Source organism: Callorhinus ursinus, unplaced genomic scaffold, assembly GCF_003265705.2.
Source record: "Callorhinus ursinus isolate GAN/ISIS: 27379988/994484 unplaced genomic scaffold, GSC_fseal_2.0 scaffold54, whole genome shotgun sequence".
In the NCBI taxonomy this organism is placed as follows: Eukaryota; Metazoa; Chordata; class Mammalia; order Carnivora; family Otariidae; genus Callorhinus; species Callorhinus ursinus.
Window position 1 is genome coordinate 697034 of NW_027397116.1, and position 25692 is coordinate 722725.

General features: G+C 46.4%; 1 protein-coding gene across 19 annotated transcripts in view; it reads left to right on the forward strand.

Annotated features, from left to right (window-relative positions):
• Positions 1 to 25692, forward strand: part of LOC112839198 (carboxyl-terminal PDZ ligand of neuronal nitric oxide synthase protein) — a 279718-nt gene that overhangs the window by 197961 nt on the left and 56065 nt on the right. For 12 of the 19 annotated variants that reach the window (XM_073884019.1, XM_073884022.1, XM_073884024.1 and 9 more), the window contains one exon: positions 10430 to 10503. In XM_073884019.1, the coding sequence (XP_073740120.1) occupies positions 10430 to 10503 (74 nt within the window). Of the gene's footprint in view, positions 1 to 5285; positions 5526 to 5704; positions 5814 to 10429; positions 10510 to 15364; positions 15507 to 25692 lie in introns of those variants that run through there. The other 7 variants (XM_073884020.1, XM_025892106.2, XM_073884018.1 and 4 more) reach the window with 3 other exon arrangements.

The following is a 25692-nucleotide window of genomic DNA, read 5'->3' on the forward strand; positions in this document are numbered from 1 at the left end:
GAGCGATGTTGAGCACTTTTTCATGTATCTGTTGGCCATTTGGATGTCTTCTTTGCAGAAATGTCTGCTCGTGTCTTCTTCCCATTTCTTGATTGGATTATTTGGTTTTTGGGTGTTGAGTTTGATAAGTTCTTTATAGATTTTGGATACTAGCCCTTTATCTGATAGGTCATTTGCAAATATTTTCTCCCATTCTGTCGGTTGTCTTTTGGTTTTGTGGACTGTTTCCTTTGCTGTGTAAAAACTTTTTATCTTGATGAAGTCCCAATAGCTCATTTTTTCCCTTGTTTCCCTTGCCTTTGGCGATAATTCTAGGAAGAAGTTGCTGCGGCTGAAGTCAAAGAGGTTGCTGCCTGTGTTTTCCTCAAGGATTTTGTTGGATTCCTGTCTCACATTTAGGTCTTTCATCCATTTTGAGTCTATTTTTGTGTGTGGTGTAAGGAAATGGTCCAGTTTCATTCTTCTGCATGTGGCTGTCCAATTTTCCCAACACCGTTTGTTGAAGAGACTTTTTCCATTGGACCTTCTTTCCTGCTTTGTGGAAGATTAGTTGACTATAGAGTTGAGGGTCCATTTCTGGGCTCTCTATTCTGTTCCGTTGATCTATGTGTCTGTTTTTGTGCCAGTACCATACTGTCTTGATGATGACAGCTTTGTAATAGAGCTTGAAGTCCGGCATTGTGATGCCGCCAGCTTTGCTTTTCTTTTTCAACATTCCTCTGGCTATTCGGGGTCTCTTCTGGTTCCATACAAATTTTAGGATTATTTGTTCCATTTCTTTGAGAAAAGTGGATGGTATTTTGATAGGGATTGCATTAAATGCATCTAGGTAGCATAGACGTTTTCACAATATTTGTTCTTCTAATCCATGAGCATAGAACGTTTTTCCATTTCTTTGTGTCTTCCTCAGTTTCTTTTTTCTGAGAACAGATTCTTTGCCTCTTTGGTTAGATTTATTCCTAGGTATCTAATGGTTTTGGGTGCAATTGTAAATGGGATCGACTCCTTAATTTCTCTTTCTTCTGTCTTGTTGTTGGTGTATAGACATGCCACTGATTGCTGTGCATTGATTTTATATCCTGCCACTTTACTGAATTCCTGTATGAGTTCTAGCAGTTTTGAGGTGGAGTCTTTTGGGTTTTCCACATAAAGTATCATATCATCTGCAAAGAGTGAGAGTTTGACTTCTTTGCTGATTAGGATGCTTTTTATTTCATTTTGTTGTCTGATTGCTGTGGCTAGGACTTCTAATACTAGGTTGAATAGCAGTGGTGAGAGTGGACATCCCTGCCGTGTTCCTGACCTTAGGGGAAAAGCTCTCTCAGTTTTTCCCCATTGAGTATGATATTTGCTGTGGGTTTTTCATAGATGGCTTTTATGATTTTGAGGTATGTGCCCTCTATCCCTACACTGTGAAGAGTTTTAATCAAGAAAGGATGCTCTACTTTGTCAAATGCTTTTTCTGCATCTATTGAGAGGATCATATGGTTCTTGTTCTTTTTTTTTTAATTAATGTATTGTATCACATTGATTGATTTGTGGATGTTGAACCAACCTTGCAGCCCAGGAATAAATCCCACTTGGTTGTGGTGAATAATCCTTTTAATGTACTGTTGGAGCCTGTCGCTAGCATTTTGGTGAGAATTTTTGCATCCGTGTTCATCAGGGATATTGGTCTGTAGTTCTCAATTTTGATGGGATCTTTGTCTGGTTTGGGGATCAAGGTAATGGTGGCCTCATAAAACGACTTTGGAAGTTTTCCTTCCATTTCTATTTTTTTGGAACAGTTTCAGAAGAATAGGTATTAATTCTTCTTTAAATGTTTGGTAGAATTCCCCTGGGAAGCCATCTGGCCCTGGGCTCTTGTTTGTTGGGAGATTTTTGATGACTGCTTCAATTTCCTTAGTGGTTATAGGCCTGTTCAGGTTTTCTATTTCTTCCTGGTTCAGTTTTGGTAGTTGATACATCTTTAGGAATGTATCCATTTCTTCCACATTATCTAATTTGCTGGCATAGAGTTGCTCATAATATGTTCTTATAATTGTTTGTATTTCTTTGGTGTTAGTTGTGATCTCTCCTCTTTCATTCATGATTTTATTTATTTGGGTCCTTTCTCTTTTCTTTTTGATAAGTATAGCTAGGGATTTATCAATCTTATTAATTCTTTCAAAGAACCAGCTCCTGGTTTCATTGATCTGTTCTACTGTTCTTTTGGTTTCTATTTCATTGATATCTGCTCTGATCTTTATTGTTTCTTTTCTCCTGCTGGGTTTAGGCTTTATTTAGCATCGACCCCATTCTGCATATGAAAAAACTGATGTTGAAAAACCTTAAATATTTTTGCCCAAGATCATGCCCTACATAAGGACACCTGTGTGCTGAGGTGTCACCTGGCAGAGAAGCCAGTCTCCTTCCACTGAGTAATGAGAGCTAGAGAAGCATCTTCCCCAGGGAGCCCTTGGGACCTTGTGACTCATTTTGAAACTCCATCCCTGGTAATTGCTCGTATGGGTTCCCCTCCAGCTGGCCTAGAAAAGAGGTGATCCTACAGGTCTTTCCTCAGTCTGATTCTTCTGACGCCAGGCTTGGGAAAGGGAGGCTTCCCATCTTGTTTTCTCTACCCCCGCCTGGTATCTGTTTCAGGCATGCTTTTGATTCGGATAATCACAGCGTTCATTTATATCGCCTCGGACAGATGTGTGCACATTCACAGCAGTCAGCCTCTGTGTCATTTGGTTCCTGCATGGCCGGCCCCTGGTATCTGAGTGTGCTCACACCACCTCACTCTCTGCGTATAGAACTAAGAGGGGCCGAGTGCAGATGTGCCACACTTGTCTCCAAGGAAATGGAACAGTCTGCAGATTTGGGTGATGGCCATCCTCATCAAGGTTAAGAACTGGAGCTCTTGCCCAGTAGCTGAGGGTGTAGAAAAAGTCATGGCTGATATTAAGTCGTGGGCACAGGTAGAGGTCCAGCCTGACATCCTCAACTCATTCGTCAGTGTCTGTGCTGCCCTCCGTGGTCAGAATATTGACTTGTCCCCTCTGCCTGCAAACACATTGCCTTGCCCTGGGTTAGTGTGCGTGCTGGCAGGAGCCTTTGGCCGAGAGGAGAAGACCTGGGTCCTTGTCCCGACTCTTCCCTTCCTGGCTGTGGGGTCATGGGCAGGTTATTTTGCCCCTCTGAGCTTCAGCTGTCAAGAGTTGGATCAGGTGATTACGTTCACTTCACCCTCTGGAATGCTCTGCACCAGCTCTGGAACCATGCTCTTCACTGATCGTGCATGTGGGTCACCTGTCCTTACTCAGGTCCTTGAGAGCCTCCTGGGTTAGAGATGAAGCAGACCCTAAAGGCCAGGTGGGTTTATGCGTTGTTGCCTCCTGAGCCTCTCGGGCGGGATGGGACCCCCTGCCTCTCTATGCCTGGTGAATGGTGGGATGCTTCCTGGCCAGGGGAGTGAAGCATGTTTACAGGGATTCCCTGCTCTCCCAAGAACTTTTTAAGGGCAGGGGCCATTGCTGTAAGGCCAGCACTTCCTCGGGCACCTGGCCCGTGTGGTGTGTTTTCAGTTATTGTGGTTGTTGGTTCGCTGGATGAGTGAACGTGATTTGTGATGATGTCCTCAAATCAGGAAGAACTAAATACTTAGCAGTTGGATCAAATGAAGTCTCATTTGTTACTTTTGGCTATCACATTTCCTCCCTCTTTCTCTTCTTGGCAACTTGCCTGTTTGAAGACGCAAGGAGAGCCTTTCCTGAGCTTCGAAAGGCCCCCGTGGGAGTCACTCACTTTGGTGGTATTCTCAGTCGGACTTGCTCAGTGACTTCGGTCTGTAGGGCCTTGATTCCAGGGTAGGCCATAGCCAAATATTTTGCTATCATCTCTCACTGAGATGTAAAAAATATCTTTTTGGTTTTATTAACAAGCATCTAAAAATGCTGTCCTCTTGAACTGAAGCCAGCAGATAATGAATCTCAAATTCCTAGGACTCTTGGTTGATATTTGTGGTGTGAACCCCACTATTAAGTGGCTTTGTCATCTCCCAATCGTTACATTTTCTTCAACTCCCAGCCAGGCCCATGTAATGGGCTTTCCTGTGTACATAATAATGATCAATTATTATAATCCTGGAATCCCACTACAGCACTATTTGCTAGGGAGTGGACTTCCGAATAAGAAAGATTAGTCCTGAACTTCATCCAAAGGGTTTTTCTACGAAAGGATCTGAAAGGCCTCAGTTTCATGTGATTTCTCTTGTACACCAGTAACTTAGTTGGGATCTCCTAAGGATCTCCTAACATATTCTAGAAAGTTCCATCGTTCTCATTAATAACTATTCATTGTGTGTCTGCTGTGTTCAAGGAACTGAGTGGGATCTATAAGGGTATTAGACATGGACCCTTTCCAGCAAAATTACTTTTAATGGCATTATCTGCATATGTAGGTCTATTATAGCTCCAGAATTGCATTACAGTTATTTATCTCATTCCCCCATGGGCTGAGCCTTCAGGGGCAGGGACCATGTCTTTTCTCTAATCCTATTTCATCTGTTTGGGAAGGTAGAAGACCAGAGGGACCAAACTCATGAAAGTAATTACACGCTAAGATGGTAATGAGAATAGCTAACAATAGTAACTAACGCTGATATTGAGCACCTGCCATTTGCCGGGCCTGTTTGATGCTCCGTATACTTATTAAATGGTCATAACCATCCTGTGAGGTAGGTACCGTTCTTATGCTTGTTTTGCGAAAAAAGATTGAGCAACCTGCCCAAGACCTCACATCCCATCAGAGGTGATGTCAAGGTCTGAATCGGGTCTGTCCCGCTCAAATAAGTAGGTTCTTCCACCACTGTGTTGCCGTGTGTATACTCATCTCTTCAGGCTGCTCGGAGAAAAGCTACTGTATAGGAAATGCCTAATTAGTTACTCTGAGGTCTTTAACTTCTAGCCTGTACTCTGTCGCCGGGATATCACCTGGCAGGAGAACTAGTTTCCTGCCCAAAGAGTGGCATTAGTTTTTCTGGAAACACAAACCTCAAATCTAATTGGGTAAGAAAAGGAGGCAGTTAGGATTGTAGAACCAGAATTTAGGAGAAGGAACTTCAGAAATGATCTAGTCTGCTCCCGTGGATGATTAGATTTTGGTAACAGAGGACAAGAGAGGCCCAGTGACTGTCCCAGGGTCACCCACACAGTTACTGATGGAGCCAGGACTAAACTTTGTCCAGTCTTCCTTCCACCATGTCACGTTTTTAGGCCCTCTTTATTTTCTGCTCATTTTAAAACATGCACATTAGGAATTGTGTACACTGTGTGAGGATTTATGAGCACTTCAGTTTTGAAATGTGTTTTCTGTATCCATAGGTGATGCCTGAGGATGAGTGATAGCTGTATTTTCAGACGAACCTTGTTCTGTCTGGAAGCATGGAGAACTTGTCAAGCTGAGTTAAGAAGGCCTTTGCAAGGTTGTATTGTGTTGTGTTTTCTGAGAAGTCCCCATTGCTGCCAGGAGCGTGAATAATGGTAAAGCTTATAGACTCTGTGATGTGTCTAGGAAGTCAATGCCAGTACAAATTCCTCTCCACTTTGGCTTCCTGAGGAAAAGCTTCAAAGATGCCCTATCCATTTCTGGGCTCTAAGAGGAGACAGGACGGCTGGGATAATTATCCCAATTCTTTCTTCTGATTTTGGCACTGTTCCAGGCAGACCTACCTCTGACGTCATTCCCACATCACATTCCCTGCTGGCAGATTTTGGAATGTCAGAATGGCTGTAACTTTCCATGGAACACTGGACATTTGCACTCATTAGGTAAAGGACATGCTTACCCCATTCTTTGGTCTTCTAAGAGCATACCGTGTAAGCCCTTGACCGTTTGCAGGCGGTGGAGACTGACATTCTCTGATTATATCACTTGGAGTGGCAAGGAGAACGTAGGGCACAGAGATATACGAGTTGGGTTTCATTACCACCGGGCTAGGTGAACTTGGTGGGGGAAGTAAGTGAACGTCTCTGAGCCTTAGTGTATTTGTCTTTTAAGGTTGCGATCAATTTTGATAACGTGAAGGAAGCATTATAGAAACGTTATCAAATGAAGGGAAGACTGGAGAATTTTTTGTGAAAATAGAAAAGGAAGCAGCTAAAAATGACTTGCCTGTATCTTTTCTTTCTCACTCTGTGTTATTCTAAGTCCTCCAAAAAGCACATGCCAAGATGGGATCCAGTGCCTGCGAGAGAAGGTGGGGAGGCCCTGGGCGAGGCTGGGGTAGCTGTCACATTTCCGTGTGGGTCTGACTGCGAGGGAAGGAGGGGAGGGCGGGAGACCGTCTCTTAGATGGCAGTGTGCTCTGAGGAAGGTGTGGCAAGGCTGTCAGGGAGTCCTGAAGCCAAAGCCATGTGGGGGGGGCCTCCTGTGTCTCCCAAGGATGGGCCTGCGCCAGCATCCCTGCACACTCTTCAGCCCAGAGCAGGACCCTTACTACACTGATGGTGGGTTCCAGAATGCCACAGGTGGGACCCTTGGTTGAACTCCCTGTAATTGGAGGTCTTGGGGCACCTTCTGTGATGACAACGTCCTCTCTCCAGAAAGTTTTGACGAGCCAATAATGTGACGCAGAGCCTTCCTTCCAGTTAAGCTGCCCTGTGGTGTTGACTCTTTAAATTACCTTGGAGTAAGGAATTCATAAGAAGAGAGGGGGAGGGGAGACTGGTGAGGGAAGGAAAGGCATAGAGAGAGACGGGTTAGTCAACTCTAGTTCAGAGGCCTCCTGAAAGGCTCAGCCATGCTGTGAGTGTCCTTGGCAGGTGCAGAGGGGACACTAAGGAAGGAGTGACGGATGTACATGTACAGGATGGGAGTCTGGCAGAAGGCCAGACAGTCACCCCTAGGGCACTCCCTGTCCACTCGCATTCCTTTCTATCTGCGGAGCTGGTGAGGGGGTAGGTCTCCATCTCCCTGGGCCTCGCTGATGGGCCTCACTGCTGTCACCACTTGGGCTCTCCGTGGTGCCAGTGAGGCCCCGCCTGAGCCTGGACCTCAGGTTGAAGGAGGCTGAAGACCAGCTCGTTCCATCCTGCTGGTCATCCTGGGCTGTTGGCGGTAAACGTGGCCGTGAAGCGCTCTCTGCCTCAGAGAGGTGCTGACAGCTTCAGGGATGCACCCCTCTCCTTCCCTCTTCTCTGCCCCTTGCTTCTCCTCTCCCCTCCCATCTGGACTTGAAATGTCTTCATTTTCGGGTGTATCTTGGAGACTACAGCCCATTCAGGGCAGTGGGTAGCAAAACTGAAAATTTCCTCATGTAGCTTCCAAGACTCCCAAGCCCCTCATTTCTAAGCATTTAAACAAACAGTGGTTTCAGGGATAAGTGGGAGCTGTGGGAGCTTCTGAAGGTCATGAAACTAAGTTTGGCTGTGGGTATTGTTCTTTAATAACATTGCTATCCCATGGGTCAAAGCCAACTTTGATTTATAACCCCATGAAGATGGTAGGTCATTAGTTTTTCTTCCTGTTTTCCTTCTCTTGTTAAGAACATTTTTTTTTCCTAAAATTTTTTCCTTCAAAGAATATTTATTTCCATGTAGAAAAGTGAGGAGGGGGTGATTTGTGTGTGTGGCTTTTGTTTTGGGTTTTTTTCGTCTAGAACATTTGAAAAAGAGGAGGTATGTGAAATGATTTCAGAGCAAGAGAGAAGAATCAAATTGCTCTTAAGATCCGCCAAGCTTCCCTGCGAGTTAACACTGTTCATGGTACTTCATTGATGCTCAGTTGTACCAGAAAACACACACTGGTCTATAAATCAGAACTGGGTTCTCATCTTCACCAGACTGTAAACTAGGGGGACACCTTGCTGGGGTCTCTGCACTGCTCAGGGTCTTATTTGAAAGATGGTGACATAGAAAGGATAGAGAGTCCACTCTACCCCAGACCCTTTGACTTATCTTGGTCCCTATTTTCTGATCCCTTCATCAATTTTATGGATGCATCCAAGGATTCCTGCAAAATTTTCAAAGGGAGAGGACTAGATTTTAATGCAATTTTCAGAAAAGGAAAATAAGCAGGTGGAAAGTTGTTTATTTTTTGGTCAGGATATTCTCTAGGGGTGCAGGGTATCTCTTAAAAGTATTTTCTGAAATGTTGAGGTTTCAATTGAAAATCACTTGCTATAGCAGAAATGAGGAAAATCTCAGATGGATAAAAGAGAGTCAAGAGATGGCAATCCCGAGATGACAGATGTTGGAATTATCTGACAAGGATGTTAAGGGCGCCATCATTAAGATCCTTCCATGAGCAATTACACTCTTGACGCAGAAGAAGTAGAAAAGCTCAGCCAAGAAATAGAAGAAAGAAGAGCCACATGGAAGTAATAGCACTAAAACCTACAACTGCTGAAATAAAATCTACATGAATGGGCTCAACAGCAGAGGGGAGGTGCTTTCCCCAAACATTGCTAACTGAACTGAATTAAGACTTCGGTCAGGATACATGGTCATAAATATAGATGTGGTTTAATATAATATTTAATTATTTAGTATTTATATTAAAAGTTGCCCCCAAATCACACCATCTTTGAAACATCCTATTTTGCTGTTTAAAGAATTCCCATGGTGGGCGCCTGGGTGGCTCAGATGGTTAAGTGTCTGCCTTCGGCTCAGGTCATGATCCCAGGGTCCTGGGATCGAGTCCCGCATCGGGCTCCCTTCTAGGCGGGGAGCCTGCTTCTCCCTCTGCTTCTGCCTCTCTCTCTCTCACTCTCATGAATAAATAAATAAAACATTGAAGAAAAAAAAAAGAATTCCCATGGTGAACACTTATACTCTGTATTTAAGATAGGCATCCAAGTGATGAGTTACTTTGCCTCTGAAAAATCTCAGTGTGTCTGTTGGAAGCTGGCCTGATGTGTGGCGGGAAGGCGGTTATAAGGCAGCTGAGAAAACGACCAACCAGTCCTTGCTGGGCTAAGAGTATCACCACTGGAATGCGGAAACGAACGAGTCTCTGCCAATCCCACCACCTGGGAGTCAGTAAGGGATTCAGGCCAGAGGACCGGGCTTCGAGGGGGACACTGGCAAATGGCGTGGGTACAGACAAGTCAGCTAGTGTAGTGAGAAGTCCAGAAGACTGGTCTGGTGAGGAATGAGTGCAAAGCCTGGGACTATTTAGTATAAAGAAGAGGGCCTGGATTGGCTGTATTTCTACATCTGGAGGGTTCTCATTTAGAAAAAAGATGTAGTCTCCTTGTGTCTGTGTTTGCTCCAAATGGGCCATTCGTACATTAAAATCTCACAGGGCAGTGCCTTCTAGGAAGGCCGCTTTTGAAAAACTCGTTCTTAAAACAGAGTTTTCTTGTCTGTAAAACAGCATCTGGTGTTAAAAGCTTGTAAACCAGTCGAAAATGCACATCTGTGGGCTGGATTGGGATTGACTCAGACTTTGGGGATGAAATGGCCTGCGTGGGTGGTGCTGTCTGCCAGGTGCGTGTGGGGTTCTGTGTGAGTGAGGCTGATGGACACATGCTGCTTAATGTCTCCAAAGGGACTGAACAGAGTCTCCCCTGGCCCCTGGTGGAGGCTTGTCTTCCCACCCCGGTGCTTTGGGAGCCTCCACTCTGAGCTCTCTGAGAAACCCACAGAGCGGTAGGCGCTCATGAAACGGTAATTAATCCGACGCACGCTCTCTTGCCTTCACTGTGCTTGATCACCTGTCCTGGAGAGAGGAGTGTGTTCTTCCCCAGTCGTCCTGGACAGCCCTGCCTCTGTGGCAAAGGCCAGTGGAGGGGGCAGGGGTCCCTGTTCCTGCACCTGGCGGGGGCGGGGTTGGGGGGGACCTGGGAGGGTGGGGGCAGCTGCTGTCCTGGTGCTTCCTGAACGCATGGGGGTGCTGCTCACCTCATCAAGCCCCTGGGGTCTCCGGGACTGCCCCTGAACCCTCTGTCCCTGTCCTCATCCCCAAAGGTCTCCTTTGGCATTCACAGTTGGGTTCACAGCCATCAGGGCTATCCTCTTGGGTAACTACAAATGTACTAGTAACCTCTCCAGGCTTGGGTCTCACCGTCTCCCCTTTAAGGAAAAGAGGGTGGGAGCTGCATTTCCTGTGCTTCTGACAGTTCACAGCTTTGCCTCCTTCTTCCTTGTGGTCTTCCTGCTTCTCCCACTCCTCTGGAGTGATGTGTAGTCTGCTTGAGGTCCTCGGGGGTGGCCTTGGCTCCCCCCTGTCCTCTGCGGCCCGGAGAGATGCTCTTCTTAAAGGGCTTGAAGGAAGCTGCTCAGACCAGACAGGACGTTTCCCACTTGTCCTTTGGAGCACTGAGCTCCAGGCCTCTTAGAAGGAGTCAGGCCAGGAGCTGATGCGTGTGTTTGCATAAGTATTAGTAGCGCACCGTGTGCCCTGGTTCTGTAGCGGAGGACAAGCCTAACTTATTCATTTACAGCTTCTTTTATTGCAGAAAAAGGAGTGGACGTGGGATGAGAGCAAGATGCTGGTGATGCAGGACCCTATCTACAGGTAAGAGTCCTGCCCCCCGCCTGTTGGCCCCTGGAGGTGTCAGGCTGGTGGGGCCAGATAAATTCAGATAAATTTCTACGGCTTTTCCCTTCTGCGACCCATTGTTTCTATACATGTAAGTACAAGAAGCATGTCTACCTTATCTTTAAGCTCGAGAGGAAAATTCTTCTTAGGCTCAATTGCACTATCTAGAAACGACGAAGGATTTCTGCTTGGTGTTTAGTCCGAATCTTTTGGTCGTAATTTGAAACTCTTCCAAGTTGTGCTAGTTTTATCTTCACTGAAATTTTATAGTTGCATATCTCTTCCACCTCTCTGCCCCTTCAGAAACTGAGCGCAGATAAAGGGTTTGTGATCTTCTGGGAAAGCAGAAAGTCACACATATAATCCCTAGAAATTGCTTTCACAACGAGATTGGTAGGATTCCTCTAGAGATTAGACGTGTACTACCTGGGCAGAGGAATACCTGGGAGTCACAATACAGAGCACCAGGGTGCTCCTTGGACCCACCGTGGGACCTCAGTTCACGAATGTTCCTCTGGTGTCGTGGACTCCGCTGACCAAGCCTCACCCACCCCACCCCTACCTCCTTCCTGTTTTTTTCACCGACAGAATGGGCATTAACTCTTCCTTTGGTATTTGGGGGAACCTAGAGCCAAATGACTTGCTTCGGTCGACAAAACGGATAAAGGTTGAGACTCCACTGCCAAGTTGGCAACATGATGGCCCTGCCTTCTAGTCAAAGAGTGGATGCCTGTGAAATGGAATTTCCATTCATTCAAGGAAATATACGAATGTGAAAACACTCAGGTCAGGTGCTGTGCTGGATGCATAGCATCCAGCTTAGTCAGTGGGTGACTGAAGTGAGTCAGTCACGGTCCCTCATTCTCGGGCAATGTTAGTCTGGAGGGAAGCACATCACTGGGGCACAGGACCTTGTGTCTGACAACATGAGTTTCTTTCTCTGGGTTCCTGTTGTACTTTTAGATGTTTGTGGAAACAAGTGTTCAAGTGTGTTACTGTCACTTAAAGTCTTTTGCTGGTAGACGATGAGGCTCTTGTGGGGGAAGGACTACGCCCACCTCACTTTCGTATTTCTAGCATCAAGCCAGTGTCTGGCCTGGATGCATCATTTAATAAATGTGTGATGGGTGGATGGAAAAATGCACTCGACTAATATCTGAAAATTAACTTGAGTGTTACGGTGATTCACAGGAGGGAATAATCACTTTCTACTTGAGTGATAAGGAAAGGCTTCAGGAAACAGATCGCATCAGAACTGGGCTTGCAGGATGTGAATGGATGAGCCCCTCATTTGCCTTTTGTAAAGGGAAGAATTTCTTGGAGTGTTTTTGTTCTTTTTTTTTTTTTTTTCATAATGATACCGTACACATGCAAAGCCTGTGCTCCTTGTGGATGCTGCTCATGGACTTGAATCAACCTTTCCTGGGTTGAAAGAAAAGGACTTTCCCCAAAGTTTTAACTACATAGCCCAAACAAGCTATCAGTTTTAGTTTTTATAACAACTTTATTTTGAGGTGTAGTTGACCTACAAGAATTGAGCATATTTAACGTGATTACTTTGGTAAATTTTGACCTATGTGTACACTTCTAAAGCCATCACCTCCGTCAAGATGACGAGCATATGTCACCCCCGAGAGTTCCCTTGTGTGCCCACTTGTAACCTCTCCCTCCCGCTCCTTCCCCGCCCCCCCGTCTTGGCCCATCTCCCTCCTTCCTGCCCTCCACATCCCCAGGCAACTACTGATCTCCTTTCTGTTTTTCCACATGAATTTGTGTTTTTTTAAATTTTGTATAGAGTCGTACACTGTATCCTCTTTCTGGGTCTGGCTTCTGTCCTTAAGCATAATTATTCTAAGAATCACCTGTCATTGTATGCATCAGTAGCTTATCCCTTTTTATTCCTAAACGGTATTCCACTGTACGAGCCATTCGTACGTTGGTGGACATTTTGGTGGTTTCCAGTTTGGGGTTATCAGAACAAAAGCTTACGTGACTGTTCAGTACAAGCGTCTATATGGACATACGCTTTCATTTTTCTTGGGTGAACACACAGGAGCAGAATGACTGATTATATGATAGGTTTCTTTTTTTTTGGTTGGTTTTTGTTTTTGTTTTAAAATATTTTATTAGAGAGAGTACAAGCAGGGGGAGGGGCAGAGGAAAAGGGAGAAGCAGGCTCCCCACTGAGCAAGAAGCCTGATGTGGGGCTCGATCCCAGGACCCCGAGACCATGACCTGAGCCAAAGGCAGACGCTTAACTGACTGAGCCAGCCACGCACCCCTATTTTTCTTTTTTTCATGAAAGTGCCAAACTTTTCCCAAGTGGTAGAACCGCTAGTGGAGTTTGAGACCTCCAGTTCTTCGTATCTTTGCCAGCGTCTGGTATTGTTAGGTTGTTGTTGTTTTTTTTTTTTTTTTTTAGCTCTTCAAATACATGCATATTAATATCTCACTGGGGGTTTAATTTGCATTTCCTATTGACTAATGACCTTGGCATCTTTTCATTTTATGTGCCATTCCTGTATCTTTTTGTGAAGCATCTGTTCAAATCCTTAGCCCATTTTTCATTGGGTGGTTTTGTTTTCTTACTGAATTTTGAGAGTTCTTTATAAATTTTGAATGTATATCCTTCATCAGGTGTTTGGTTTGCAAATATTTTCTCCAGGTCTGGCTGGGCTTTTCTCTCTCTCTTTAAAGATTTTATTTATTTGAGAGAGAGAGAGAGAAAGCATGTGTGGGAGAGAGAGAGAGCACAAAAGGGGAGCAGCAGAGGGAGAAGCAGACTCCTGCGGAGCAGGGAGCCCGATGTGGGACTCGATCCTGGGACCCTGGGATCATGACCCAAGCCAAAGGCAGACGCTTCCTCGACTGAGCCACCCAGGCATCCCTCAATTCATTTCTTTAATACGATACGAGGGATGTATCAAAGTTTTTGTTTTTCCTCCTGCAAACAGATATCTCGTTGCTCTGGACTCATTTGTTGAAAAGACTGTTCTTTCCCTGCTGAAGGACCTCTGTTGAAAATCTATTATCGCTCTCTGTGTTGTTCATTTCGAACTCTTTATTCTGTTCAATCCATCCAGTTGTCTGTCTTGATGCCAGAACCACAGTGTCTTGTTAACTGTGGCTTAACAAAGATTCTTAGAATCGGGCAGTCTATCTTCTAGCTTTTCTTCTTTCTTGAAGATTGCTTTCAATTAGTACTAGTATGACGTAGCTTTTTCCTTCCCTTCACTTATAAGAAGAAACATGCTTTTTGATGGCGGGTGAAAAACATCAAAGAAATATTACATTTTAAAGTGAATTAAAAAAAATTTTTTTTTAAAAATTTTAAGGTAGGCTCCATGCCCAACCTGGGGCTTGAACTCACAACTCTGAGATCTATTTGACAACCCTTCTCCCCACCCCCTAGAAAAACAAAACAAAACAAACAAACAAAAAACCTCATCCAGCAGACTTTCTGGTTGTAGGTGTCTCGTGGATATCTTGCTAATCTGTCAGAATTCAGCAGCAGCCTGCATTTACCAACAAAGGTACGAAGTTTTGCCAGTGCTGTCCCAGGCTGCTAGATGCTTCCCCCCCCCATGTATTAAATTGGGGTGTTTTTGGTCTCTGTACATGGAAATTTGTATGTCTGTGTATTATGAGTCAATGAAAGAAGACTGTATTCCAAACTGTATGTCTCGGGGCGCCTGGGTGGCTCAGTTGGTTAAGCGACTGCCTTCGGCTCAGGTCATGATCCTGGAGTCCCGGGATCGAGTCCCACATCGGGCTCCCTGCTCAGCGGGGAGTCTGCTTCTCCCTCTGACCCTCTTCCCTCTTGTGCTCTCTCTTTCTCTCATTCTCTCTCTCTCAAATAAATAAATAAAATATTAAAAAAAAATAAACCGTATGTCTCATTAAATCGTCAATAAGAACATTTATCATCATGATAATATGGTAACACTCACAAATGAGCTTTTCTTGGGGCCCGTTCTGCCCTTCCGGAACCCGTCTGGCATTGCCGCAGAATACATAATCGCCAATAGATTTTATGAAACATGATTACTCTGGCATTTGCTTCCAGAAAACTCCTTTGTGGTGCGGTACATTCTTCCGCTCCAAAAGAAATGCCTTTACCACATCAGTAACGGGATCCTCTTTTATTAGCTCGAATTTTAAATTTAAAGTGTTTGCATCTCTCCCATTGAATAATAGAATCATGGTTTTTTTTTTTTATTGTGGTGAAATATAAAATTTGCCATTTTAATCATTTTAAGCGTACAAATTAGTGGCACCAATCACACTCACGGTGGTGTGCAGCCGACAATACCTTCCAAAACCTGTTCATTGTTCTAAATAGGAGCTTTGTGCCCATCAGCGAGGACCCCTGTTTCCCTCTCTCCAAACCCCAGGCGACCTCTAAAGTCATGGGATCTTACGAGGTTGAAAGCACTGTGGTGGACATGTGGCCCAGCACCCCCCCATCGCAGGAGGCTTCTGTCCCCTGTGCTGATTTGCTGGGGCCATGCTCCTCACTGTGTTTATGAGACTTTTGTCCATTGATCCTGGCTCTCTTCTCTGGAGCCACAAATATGTAGATCTTATTTCTCTAAAGCTCCCAAAGCCATTCTTCATTATGTTTTTTCCTAGACTTCCTAATTTCAGAACCCATTATTTCCTCTTAAGATGTATTAGAATTTAATATGGTATCCCAGATGCTGTCTTATCAGCGTCAGATGTAGAGACCTAATTTTACCCTCATGAGAGGGAGTTTTGCATTTATTTTTAAAGAATGAGATCATACTATATTTTGCTTATTTTTTTAAAAGATTTTATTTATTTATTTGACACAGAGAGCACAAGCAAGGGGCAGCAGCAGAGGCAGAGGGAGAAGCAGACTCCCCACTGAGCAGGGAGCCCAACGTGGGGCTCGGTTCCAGGGCCCCAGGATCATGACCTGAGCTGAAGGCAGACGCTTAACCGACGGAGCCACCCAGGTGCCCTATATTTTGCTTATTTAACAAACTATGTTAGGTCCTACCTAGGTCATGGTGGATTTATTGTCCAGAATACTTAGGATTATATAATAGCCTTTAAGGCAGATTGTGTGTGTGTGTGTGTGTGTGTGTGTGTGTGTGTAAAATTGGACTCTTAAACTAATTTTTGGTCACAGATGGACTTAAAGTATTTTGAAAGCAATGAGAACTTTTATCATATATTCACTGTGCTAGGATGTTCAGGCTCACACATTTTTAAGAAACAGAATAATCCAGGGGCACCTGGGTAGCTCAGTTGTTAAGCGTCTGCCTTCGGCTCAGGTCATGATCCCAGGGTCCTGCTCAACGGGAAGCCTGCTTCTCCCTCTCCCACTCCCCCTGCATGTGTTCCTGCTCTTACTATCTGTCTGTCTGTCAAATAAATAAAGAAACAGAATAATCCAGATTTTTTACTCATTCTTCATTTCTGCAGTTTTCGCTATTTTATTTTTCAGCCTACATACAAGAATTTACATAGGTCGTTGTTACATTAGATAGAATTCATTTGAACCCACTGTTCAGAGTGTTTTGAGTTTTTGTGACTCAGGGTTCAGCAGGGAAGCAGGTTAACTGTGAGTGTTGAGGCCTAAGGAGATAATCAGACTTGGACCCACACCATGGCCGCAGGAGCTGGGTAGCAGACGATCCAGACAAGACCCGAGCAGAGTCCCTCACCAGCCCTGGTGTGGCTGCTACGTTGGAGGTCACAGGATGCCAGGAGTGTCCGTGCGCCAGAGCAGAATCGCAGACAGGGCAGGTGCAGACAGCCATGGAAGGCTGTCGACTCTTCCAGGCTGCTGCCTCCTAGTTGGCTGAGAAGCTTCTGATCGGGAGCCCGGGTTTGAGGTTGTTCAGCAGGCCTGGCAGTTAGGAAGGGCAGCCGGATACGGAGCGCACCGGTACCCTGATATCCGCTTCTTCCTGCTCTGGCCAGGGGTGGCCCTTCAGGGCGTGGTCCCTCCTGCTCTATCCCCCATCTCCCAAATCCCACACCGGTTTCTCTCGTGAGCAGTCCTACCCTGCAGCTCTGCAGGGAAGGGAATGCGGAGTTTTAGCTTAGCACAGTGGACCTGGGTAAAGCCATCACACCGGGCTGTGACACCTTAACTGTCCCGCTGAGCTTTCGGTTAAGCGTAACTGTAATAAGAACATTTTTATCCAAGTCCCTGACATGCTAAGGCTGTTGAACAGAACAGGACGAGGCCTGAAAAGTGAAGGCTTCATGTTTAATTTCTCCTTATTTCAGATTTCACTTCCTTGGTTAACATGCTTGTCTTACCCTTTCTGGTTTAATGGGCATGCTTTTTTTTTTTCCTCTCCTTAGGTTAAAAAATAACACTGGAGTAGTTGTACCATTATAGAAGTCACGGTGCTTTTGAAATTCAGTTCCCCCGCCTTGATTTCTTCTCTGTCTGACTAGGCACTGAAAGAATGATCAGTCCCCCCAATATTTCTGATTCTAGGGGCCAAACAAGCAAATGAAGATCCTTCTTTTTTTTTTTTTTAAGATTTTATTTATTTATTTGACAGAGAGAGAGACAGTGAGAGAGGGAACACAAGCAGGGGGGAGTGGGAGAGGGAGAAGCAGGCTTACCCGCCGAGCAGGGAGCCCGATGCGGGGCTCGATCCCAGGACCCTGGGTTCATGACCTGAGCCGAAGGCAGACACTTAACGACTAAGCCACCCAGGTGCCCCTGAAAACCCTTCTTTTTAGCTAAAGTCAGTGGGTTAATTGACCTGAAGCCCTCAGGAGCCAGGCTGGAAGTTGCTCGCTGGTTTTGAGTGTAAGTGAGCAAACCAGGGAGGGTCCCCATAGGGTGTCCAGCCAGTCCTCAGAAATGTCATTAATTAAAGTGCAAGCAGTTGGTGAGATCAGACATTAGAAGTGCGTTCTGGTTTGGGGCCCTCCACGTTGAGCCATGCTTTGATTTTGAGCAAGTCAGAGATCAATTATTCAGGGCTCGCTGGGGAGGGGAGGCAAGGTTGTGTGGAGAACTCTGGTGTGTGTTGTTCGCTGTGCTGGGCTCAGAGGAAAACAGTGGTTAATCAGTCTGGGTCCAGTTGGAAGACAGAACTCACAAGGTGATTTAAACAGAAGAATTATAGAGGCGCCTGGGTGGCTCAGTCGGTTAAGCGACTGCCTTCGGCTCAGGTCATGATCCTGGAGTCCCGGGATCGAGTCCCGCATCGGGCTCCCTGCTCAGCGGGGAGCCTGCTTCTCCTTCTGCCTGCCTGTCTGCCTACTTGTGATCTCTCTCTGTCAAATAAATAAATAAAATCTTAAAAAAAAAAGAATTATAAAGAATCATTCAGCTGTAACAAAACAGTATCTTTAAAATGTAAAGAGCACTCTTGGGGCGCCTGTGTGGTTCAGTCAGTTAAGCATCTTGACTCTTGATTTTGGCTCAGGTCATGATCTCAGGGTCGTGAAATTGAGCCCCACATCGGGCTCTGCACTCAGTGGGGAGTCTGCTTGAGATTCTCTCTCTCTCTTTGCCCCCCCCATGCATGCTTTCTCTGAAATAGATAGATCTTTTTAAAAAGGTAAAATAAGATTCTCTTTCTCCCTCTGCTCCCCCAACTCTCTCTCTCTCTCTCAAAAAAAAAAAAAAAATCTTAACAGCCCTCTAGGGCTGAAAGAGTGCAAGGACAAACCCAGAGGGAGGACCCCTCCCCCAGGCTGGGGTTCATTTTCATTATGGAAGGTGTGTTGCAGCCACTGGATGGCAGAGACCCTCGCTGAGTTGCCAGGAGACTAGGAAGCAACCCTTGGGGGGCCGAGTCCAGAACCACAGCTGGTGGCTGGGTGCACAGAGGGTATTGGGGCATCACTGTGGACAGGGGTTCTGGAACAACCAGTCTTTTCCGGGAGGGCTGTGAGAAGGTGATCACCAGGGATGCAAGGTTACTGAGGGACTGTGGCTGGGACAGAACGTCGCTGGATGTCCTTAAACCGTCACTGTTGAATGGCTCTGTAGCACCTGCAACCAGCAAGAGAAGCCTCTCCGCCTGCAAGTCCTTCACTTGCTCAGAGCAGTATGAGCAGCCTGCTCGCTATAAATCACCTGCTTGCAGGAATTCTGTCCATTGTCACAGAGCATTATTGAAAGAGCAGGGAATTGGTAATCCGTCCGTGGTTGAGCAAAACCTAGTCTCTACCCTAAAAGCATCTACAGTCAGATGAGACCTGATCTATGTGACGTCCATCCTAACAGCAACCCCAAGTGGTAGAACTGGTGATTCCCATTCTTAGGATGAACTTGAGCTTCAGACAGATGAGGTAAGTTTCCCATGATCACAAAACTAGTTAATAGTTGGGAGAACTCTTTGACCCCGAGCTTCCGTCTCTTCTGTTTTCTTGCTCTGCTCAGTGGCATCCATCTTTTAAGACAAACCCATGCGTTTATTTGCCTTCATATTTAATTTTTATCCCTTCAAAATGATATATCAAAATGCAAAACATTTTGCAGGACACAAACTAGTTTTGAAGGTGAAGAAACAGTTTTCTCTACTGAGGCTTGATAAACCTGCGATATTTGGGAGTTCCTTGGAAAATCAGGGAGTCTTGGAGCATGTTTCCCTTAGTTAACAGCCAAGAGTTGAAATGATCTAATGAGACAAAATGAAGGAGACATAAGTACCCCCAGATTCAGGAAGCACATTAAATGACAAGCAAAGTCAATTTTAAAAAGATGGATACTTAAACTCGAGGTTCCCAGTAACGAAACCACAGAATGTGGAAGACACAGATTGTAGAACGGTCTGGAGCGGAAAAATACATTGCTTACAGAGGAACACAGGCTGACAGCAAAACTGGAAGACAGAAGACAGTGGATTATCTTTAAGAATATGGGGAGTCGAGGGGCGCCTGGGTGGCTGAGTTGGTTAAGCATCTGACTCTTGATTTCAGCTCAGGTCAGGATCTCAGGGTCATCAGATTGGGCCCCTCCTCAGACTCTCCACTCAGTGGGGAGTCTGCTTGAAGATTCTGTGTGCACCTCCCCCCACTCGTACTCTTTCAAAGTACATAAATCTTAAAAAAAAAAAGGGGGGGGTGGGGGAGTTAAGTGCCAAAGCTTAGAAAGTATCCCCTCATACTTTTTATGAAAGTGGGGTAGAAAAAACCCCTAGGCAGCATTTCTAAAGACTTGCAAATAAATGAAAAGAGCACCCAACCTAAAAGAGAGTAAAGGCTGAAGGAAGGCAGGCTTGCAGGCAGTGGGATATATAGTGAGCCCTCCAGGAGCCCTTTCATCAGAGGAGGGGCCAGAGTCTGCCAGTCTCTTGGTAGGGAAAGGGAACCACGGTGCCAGGAATTGGAAAGGAGCAGTGGAAATCAACTTCACATTTTTAAAAGAGAGAATGCCCCTAGCAAGGCAGAAGGACGAGGTCCCATGGGGATTAAAATAGAAGGTTTTAAGACTATAATTTTTAAACATTATTTTTTAATGGAATCAGATACTACCCTAACCTGTAATACACAGGCAGAATCCCATAATTAGGAGAGAAGATAGAATATGTAGTAATTACTTACACTGTCGTTTTATGGAGCCAAAAAAGCTCTCCGGATTCTTAAAGGTGCCTCTCCAACATGCGGCTGTCCCTGCAAAATCAGGTCAAGACCTCCCTGATTGGGACGATTCTACTCTCTAACCTCCCTCCCCTCAAACCTCTGCATACCCAAGTCCCCACCTCAAACCCCGGCACGAGTTCCCTTTGCTCCATCATCCCTGGAGCATGGCAGGGGGCCCAGGTACCGGAGTCCTAAAGGTTAGAGGAGGAGCCGACCTGGATGCTCATGCACCTGGGTCTCATTTGCCCTCCGTGACGTACAAGGTCATGGTGACTGCGTCTTCCGTATGTTTGTAGGATTGAGCCTCCTCCAGCCTCCCAGCATGTGAGGTTCTTGAGGGGCCTCTGCTGGACTCGGAACCAGAGATTGGGGGCAGCCCGGCTTATAGATCTCTCCCCATCTTCTCCTGTCTTTTCTGAGCCAGCCTGTCTGAGGGATGGGAGTGTCCATCACTGCAGCGAGTCATGTTTCATGTAGAGATTATGCTTTTATTCCCTCCAGTGCCAGAACCTTCCAGGGACAGTGCCTCTTCATACATACGCATGAGTAGGAATTACTCAATTTTACGCGTGAAGAAACTTATGAACTAAGAGGGGAAAGAGCGTATCATTCATGCATGCTCTCTGGCTTCAGTTTGTTCCGCAGGGCCGCTCTGCAATCCCTCATTTGTCCCTGGTAATTCCACTCCATGACAATCCTTCTCACCTACTTGTGCCTGTGGGCTCTGCACACCCTCCCTAGTTGGCCCCCATCTTCTGCGTCGTGGCCCACCATGGCTCTGTGCCCTGCCCTCCTGGGTTCTGGACGTGGCTGCACTTGTGTCTTCACCGTGGGCCGTGGCCAATCCTTCCCCAGCCTCCCCGTCTCTCCCTGTCAAGATGTTCTCCCTCCTATCCTGAAATAACCTCCCTCAACCCTGCTGCCCCATGCAAGAGCACGTCTATCAACCCTTGGCTCCCTCCCGAGGCCCAGTGCCCATCACCCTGCAGTTCCTTGAGGTCTGACTTTGATTTCCAGCGCTTGGCAGAGACCGTGCTGTGTTTGTGCTGGCGCTTGCCCTGCCTCTCCAGACCCTGAGCTTCCTGCTGCCTCCAGGGCCACCCCTCCCCCGCCTTTCCTTTCTCCTCTTATTTCCGAGTCTCTGCCTACCTTTCCTTTGCTTTTAATCTTACATAGTCCTGTGCCTTCTTTATCTGTTCCCATCCTTTATCTTTCCTTGGAAGCAGGTTCTGCACAATCTGCATACCTCCTCGTGCGCTTGACAAAGTCCCTGGAGCTTGGGAAGTCTCAGTATTCACATAGGACATGGGGCGCCTGGGTGGCTCAGTCGGTGAAGCGTCTGCCTTTGGCTCAGGTCGTGATCCCAGGGTCCTGGGACCCCCATTGGGCATCCTCAGGGTCCCTGCTCAGTGGGGGGGCTCGCCTCTCTCTCCCCCTCTGCCCCTCTCTCCACTGTGCACTCTCTCTCTCAAATAAAAATAAAATCTTTAAAAAAACACCACCACCACATAGGATGCACCGTGAGTCTCCCTGCGGGACTGCTGACCCATCATTCATGCATGGCCTCGGTGCTCTGTGTCGCAAGCACATGTCCAAGACCCACCTTTTCCTCTGTCCTTCCTCCTCTCCCATCTCTTCCACTCAGAGGTCATGGCGTGCCCCGTGAGGATGCAGAGACAGGTAAGGTATAGCTGGTCTCTGCAGGGTCCCCACGGTGACTGCTGCTTCTTGTGATGGTTTTCAGGAAGTGTTCAGACGGGTATGGGTGAGGCATACGTGTGAAAAGGACCAAATAATACATGCTTGTCACTAAAAATAAAAAAAGTGAAGAAGCTTTAGAAAGGAAAAAGTCAAATGTTCTTCCTTCAACCCCTGTTCCCTCTAGTACTATTCCATATGCAACTACACAAGCACTCTGATGTCTTTCCAAAATCCGGTTTTATTCTGCAGGTAGTTCTACAGTGAGCCTGTTTTTCTCGCAGTCCTGTATCAAGGACTTCCTGCGACACCCACGCTTATGGTCCTCCCATGAGGGCTCTGACTCCGAGTTCCAGAGTGATGCTTGACAGTAGGGCTCTAGAGAAACACCCCCCACGCAGGGAGACTTGGGGAGGTGGACAGGGGAGAGATCACCCAGTGGTCAGGATAAAGGGCAGACTGGACGACACCCTGACAGCAGTTGGAAGCATAGACGGGGCTCAGTCTGTGAGCTGTGTTAGGTCTGGACCACTCAGACCAGTGACAGTCTGAATACAGCATAAATAGGGGAGAATCGTCTTATTTGAGGAGGTAGTGGGAGAGGCCCCTCCAGTGACCTTGATTTGCATCTTTGGTGATTTTACATCTGCCTTTTCCAAGGGCTGTCTGCCTCTGGTGGATCCCACTTGATAGATGATTAAACTCAATCATGGTGAGACACCTGGGTGGCTCAGTCCGTTAAGCTTCTGCCTTTGGCTCAGACCATGATCCCAGGGTCCTGAGATTGAGTCCTGCATTGGGCTCCCTGCTCAGCAGGGAGCCTGCTTCTCCCTCTGCCTGCAGCTACCCCTGCTTGTGCTCTCTCTGACAAATAAATAAAACCTTTAAAAATAAATTCAGTCGTGGCAAAAGACTGGAAAGTTGCATCGTGGTAACTCTAACTGTGAAGGCAGGAACCACACATTTTGTGCACAGCTGCATCCCTGGTGCCTGGAGGGGTCCTTCCTACATAGTAGGTGCTCCGTAAATGCTACGTGACAAAGCTGGGGCAGGCTGGATCCACTCGTTTGTACTAAAATGTTCATTTCAGATGGCCATTAAGCTTCCTTATTTTCTTGGTGGCCTTAGCCTCTGCCCTTCTTGGTGGCCTGAATCGCAAAGCTGGTAGGTAGTGAATAACAGAAACCCGAAGAGCCACCGGCACTATTGAAGTTGGACCTCTGGCTCGGTGTCTCTGTGCCAGGCCTTCGGGGACGTCTTTTACATGAATGATGGAAAATCCAATTAGGCCAACTTTAGAAAACTTCACATAATTAAACCCTGTCTATCGGGGAGGGACTCGCCCTGTGGAGGAAGAACCAGGGGAGCAGAGAAACCAGGCCTGGTCCCAGTTCTACTTCTAAGTGACTGCTTACTTTGAAATCCCATTCCTGTTTCATTTTCTCCTCCTCACATGCATAAAGGGAATCCAGAAAGGGAACTTGCAGAGCACTGAAGAGGCTCAGATGGGAGAGTGTGGGCAAAGTAAAGCCAGCACTCCTGCCCTTGACTCCTTTCACAGCTACCAGGTAGACACTGGCCCGGGCATCCATGGGATGGTCTTGACCTTTTACATGACACACATATTTCTGGGAATCTGATGAAACTGGATCTTCTCCCTAGAACAGTACATTCACGTACATACTTGCAGAAAAATTTTGAATTTGTGGACACTTCATGCACCGCAGAGTCCTGTGGTTGATCATTTCCAAGGTAAGACCCGCTGGTGCCAATAACTGTTGTCTGTTATCTTTGAATATTTTGCTTCTCAAGCCGGGAAAATTTATTATTGGATGTCCTTCTGCAGGAGGAGGGGGGAGAAAATCTACCTTGCTTAATAATTTAGTGTTTGAATGATTAATGGAGTTTATTTTGTCAGCCCAAGGGGCATTTGCATCTTGTTTAGAGGGGCTGCCATCTTCACAACAAACCAGTCTTATATTGGTGGGTTGCAGATCATGTAAAGGGAGAGGATTTACGTACGACAAGCCTTTATGGTACCCTGCGTGTTTTGGGATTCACATGGATGTGGGAGAGTTGGTGTAGGGTCTTTGTTTGACCCTGGGATGGAAGGGTCATTGCGTGACCACCCTTCGCCCCAAAGGCAAGTAAAGATGGCTCTTGGTCTGGAGCTGTAGCCCTTGTCTGATGAGCCCTAGTGGTCTCTAGGATTGTAGCTGGACACTGTCCCAGCTCATCCCACAGTGATCACTTGGGCATTCTACACTACACACCAGTCTAGATGCTGTGTGTTGGGCCCTGTCCCTCAATCCTGGCTGGGAAGCCCTCTGGGCTCCCTCTTGCATCTTGGCATGGCTAGGAGGAAGGTGACGCCCAACTGCTAAGAAGGGTACAGCCAGTTGTGAGCCTGGGCTGCTTTTCTGCTAGCACAGACCTCAAACCGTGGAGATGAGGCGGGATGGGAGGTCCAGAGGGCTGTGCGTAGAGTTCAGGAAATACGGAATGGGAAAAACTAGGTTGTCTGCGAATCCCCACAGTCTACTGGGAGACCCTGAGAAGCAGCTGTGGGAGAGCTGCAGCCTTCCCACTGTCCGGTGGCAGTCATGATCACACCAGGATTGGTCAAGTCTTCTGGGTTTGGTAACTTGTCTGTCAAGTTCTTGAATAAGAATTCCAAGGTCCAACATCCACCAGGAATCCTTTTCTGCTTTCAACTCCACTCCCAGAGTGGGGATCTGATTTCTGTTTCTTCTTTGGACCGCAAGGCTAGATAGTCCTTAAGTTCATTCTAGTATTGTAGTTATTTCTGTGTCTTCTGGTTTGTAGTAGGAGCTACATCTTACTCATCTTTATGTCCCCTCGACCGCCATCTTGCGCATAATTGTGCTCAATACATATTTATTAAATTGAATTGATTTCTTGTTAAATCTTTGCAAAATTCCCAGGACGTGGGTACATTTATTCTTTGGACTTTTATCTAGGATTGATGGGGTGGGATGGATGGATGGAGGGACGAATGAATGAACCAACCAACCTGCAGACGTTTCTTGAGCTCTGAGTGCCACCCGTATGTGAAGGTATTTGGGGAAGGGGATAAAAAATGTGAACCTGAACATCAAGAGCATATGTTCTAGTAGAAGATAGTAACCGGCACACCGATGACTGTTCAAAAGGCAGCCTTACGGTTGCACCGAGGAACCAGAAGTCACGTGACCTTGCTCAGCTCCACTCAGGGAGCACGCCAAACGGGCTGTGGGATTCACCCCAAAGCCAAGGCCACCTTTGAAAATAGACTCTCTCCTTCCTCAAGGTGGCCAGAGATGCCAGCCCTGCCCTCTGTTACTGCTGCACACTCAGCTCTTTGCTGGAGGGGCCGCTCATCTTTTTCTGTGCATTATCTCAGTCTTTGACTTTAGGTCTTGTCCAGTTTGTTGCTGTTTTTACTGATAATTCACAACCATCCGAGGGTGGATGGGAGGAATGAAACCATAAAAAGCAGTGGATGTGTTCATCTTAGTTTGAATCATGGCCTTAATAAAGGGGTTTTTGGAGGGGAAGAGTAAGAAGAGCCTCAGAAGGTAACCCCTGGTGGGTGTCATCTGCACATGAGTTCATGGCTGCCCATTGTCTTCCAGTAGTGCTTAATTCATTGTTAGGGGGTCCTGACTGCCGGAGGTGGGGTAGATTGGGTGCATTTCCTTCCTGGAGGAGCCGTCCAGACAGCGGGCAGCCCCGCCGATCCTTACACCCAAACACGGATGAAAATAGATACGTGCGTGCACACACATGTAGGAATGCCTGTTTGTAAGAAGTTTGGTCTTTGGGTTTTTTTTTTAATTTTTTTAATATCAAAAGAGCTAAACCCAAATCCCTCCC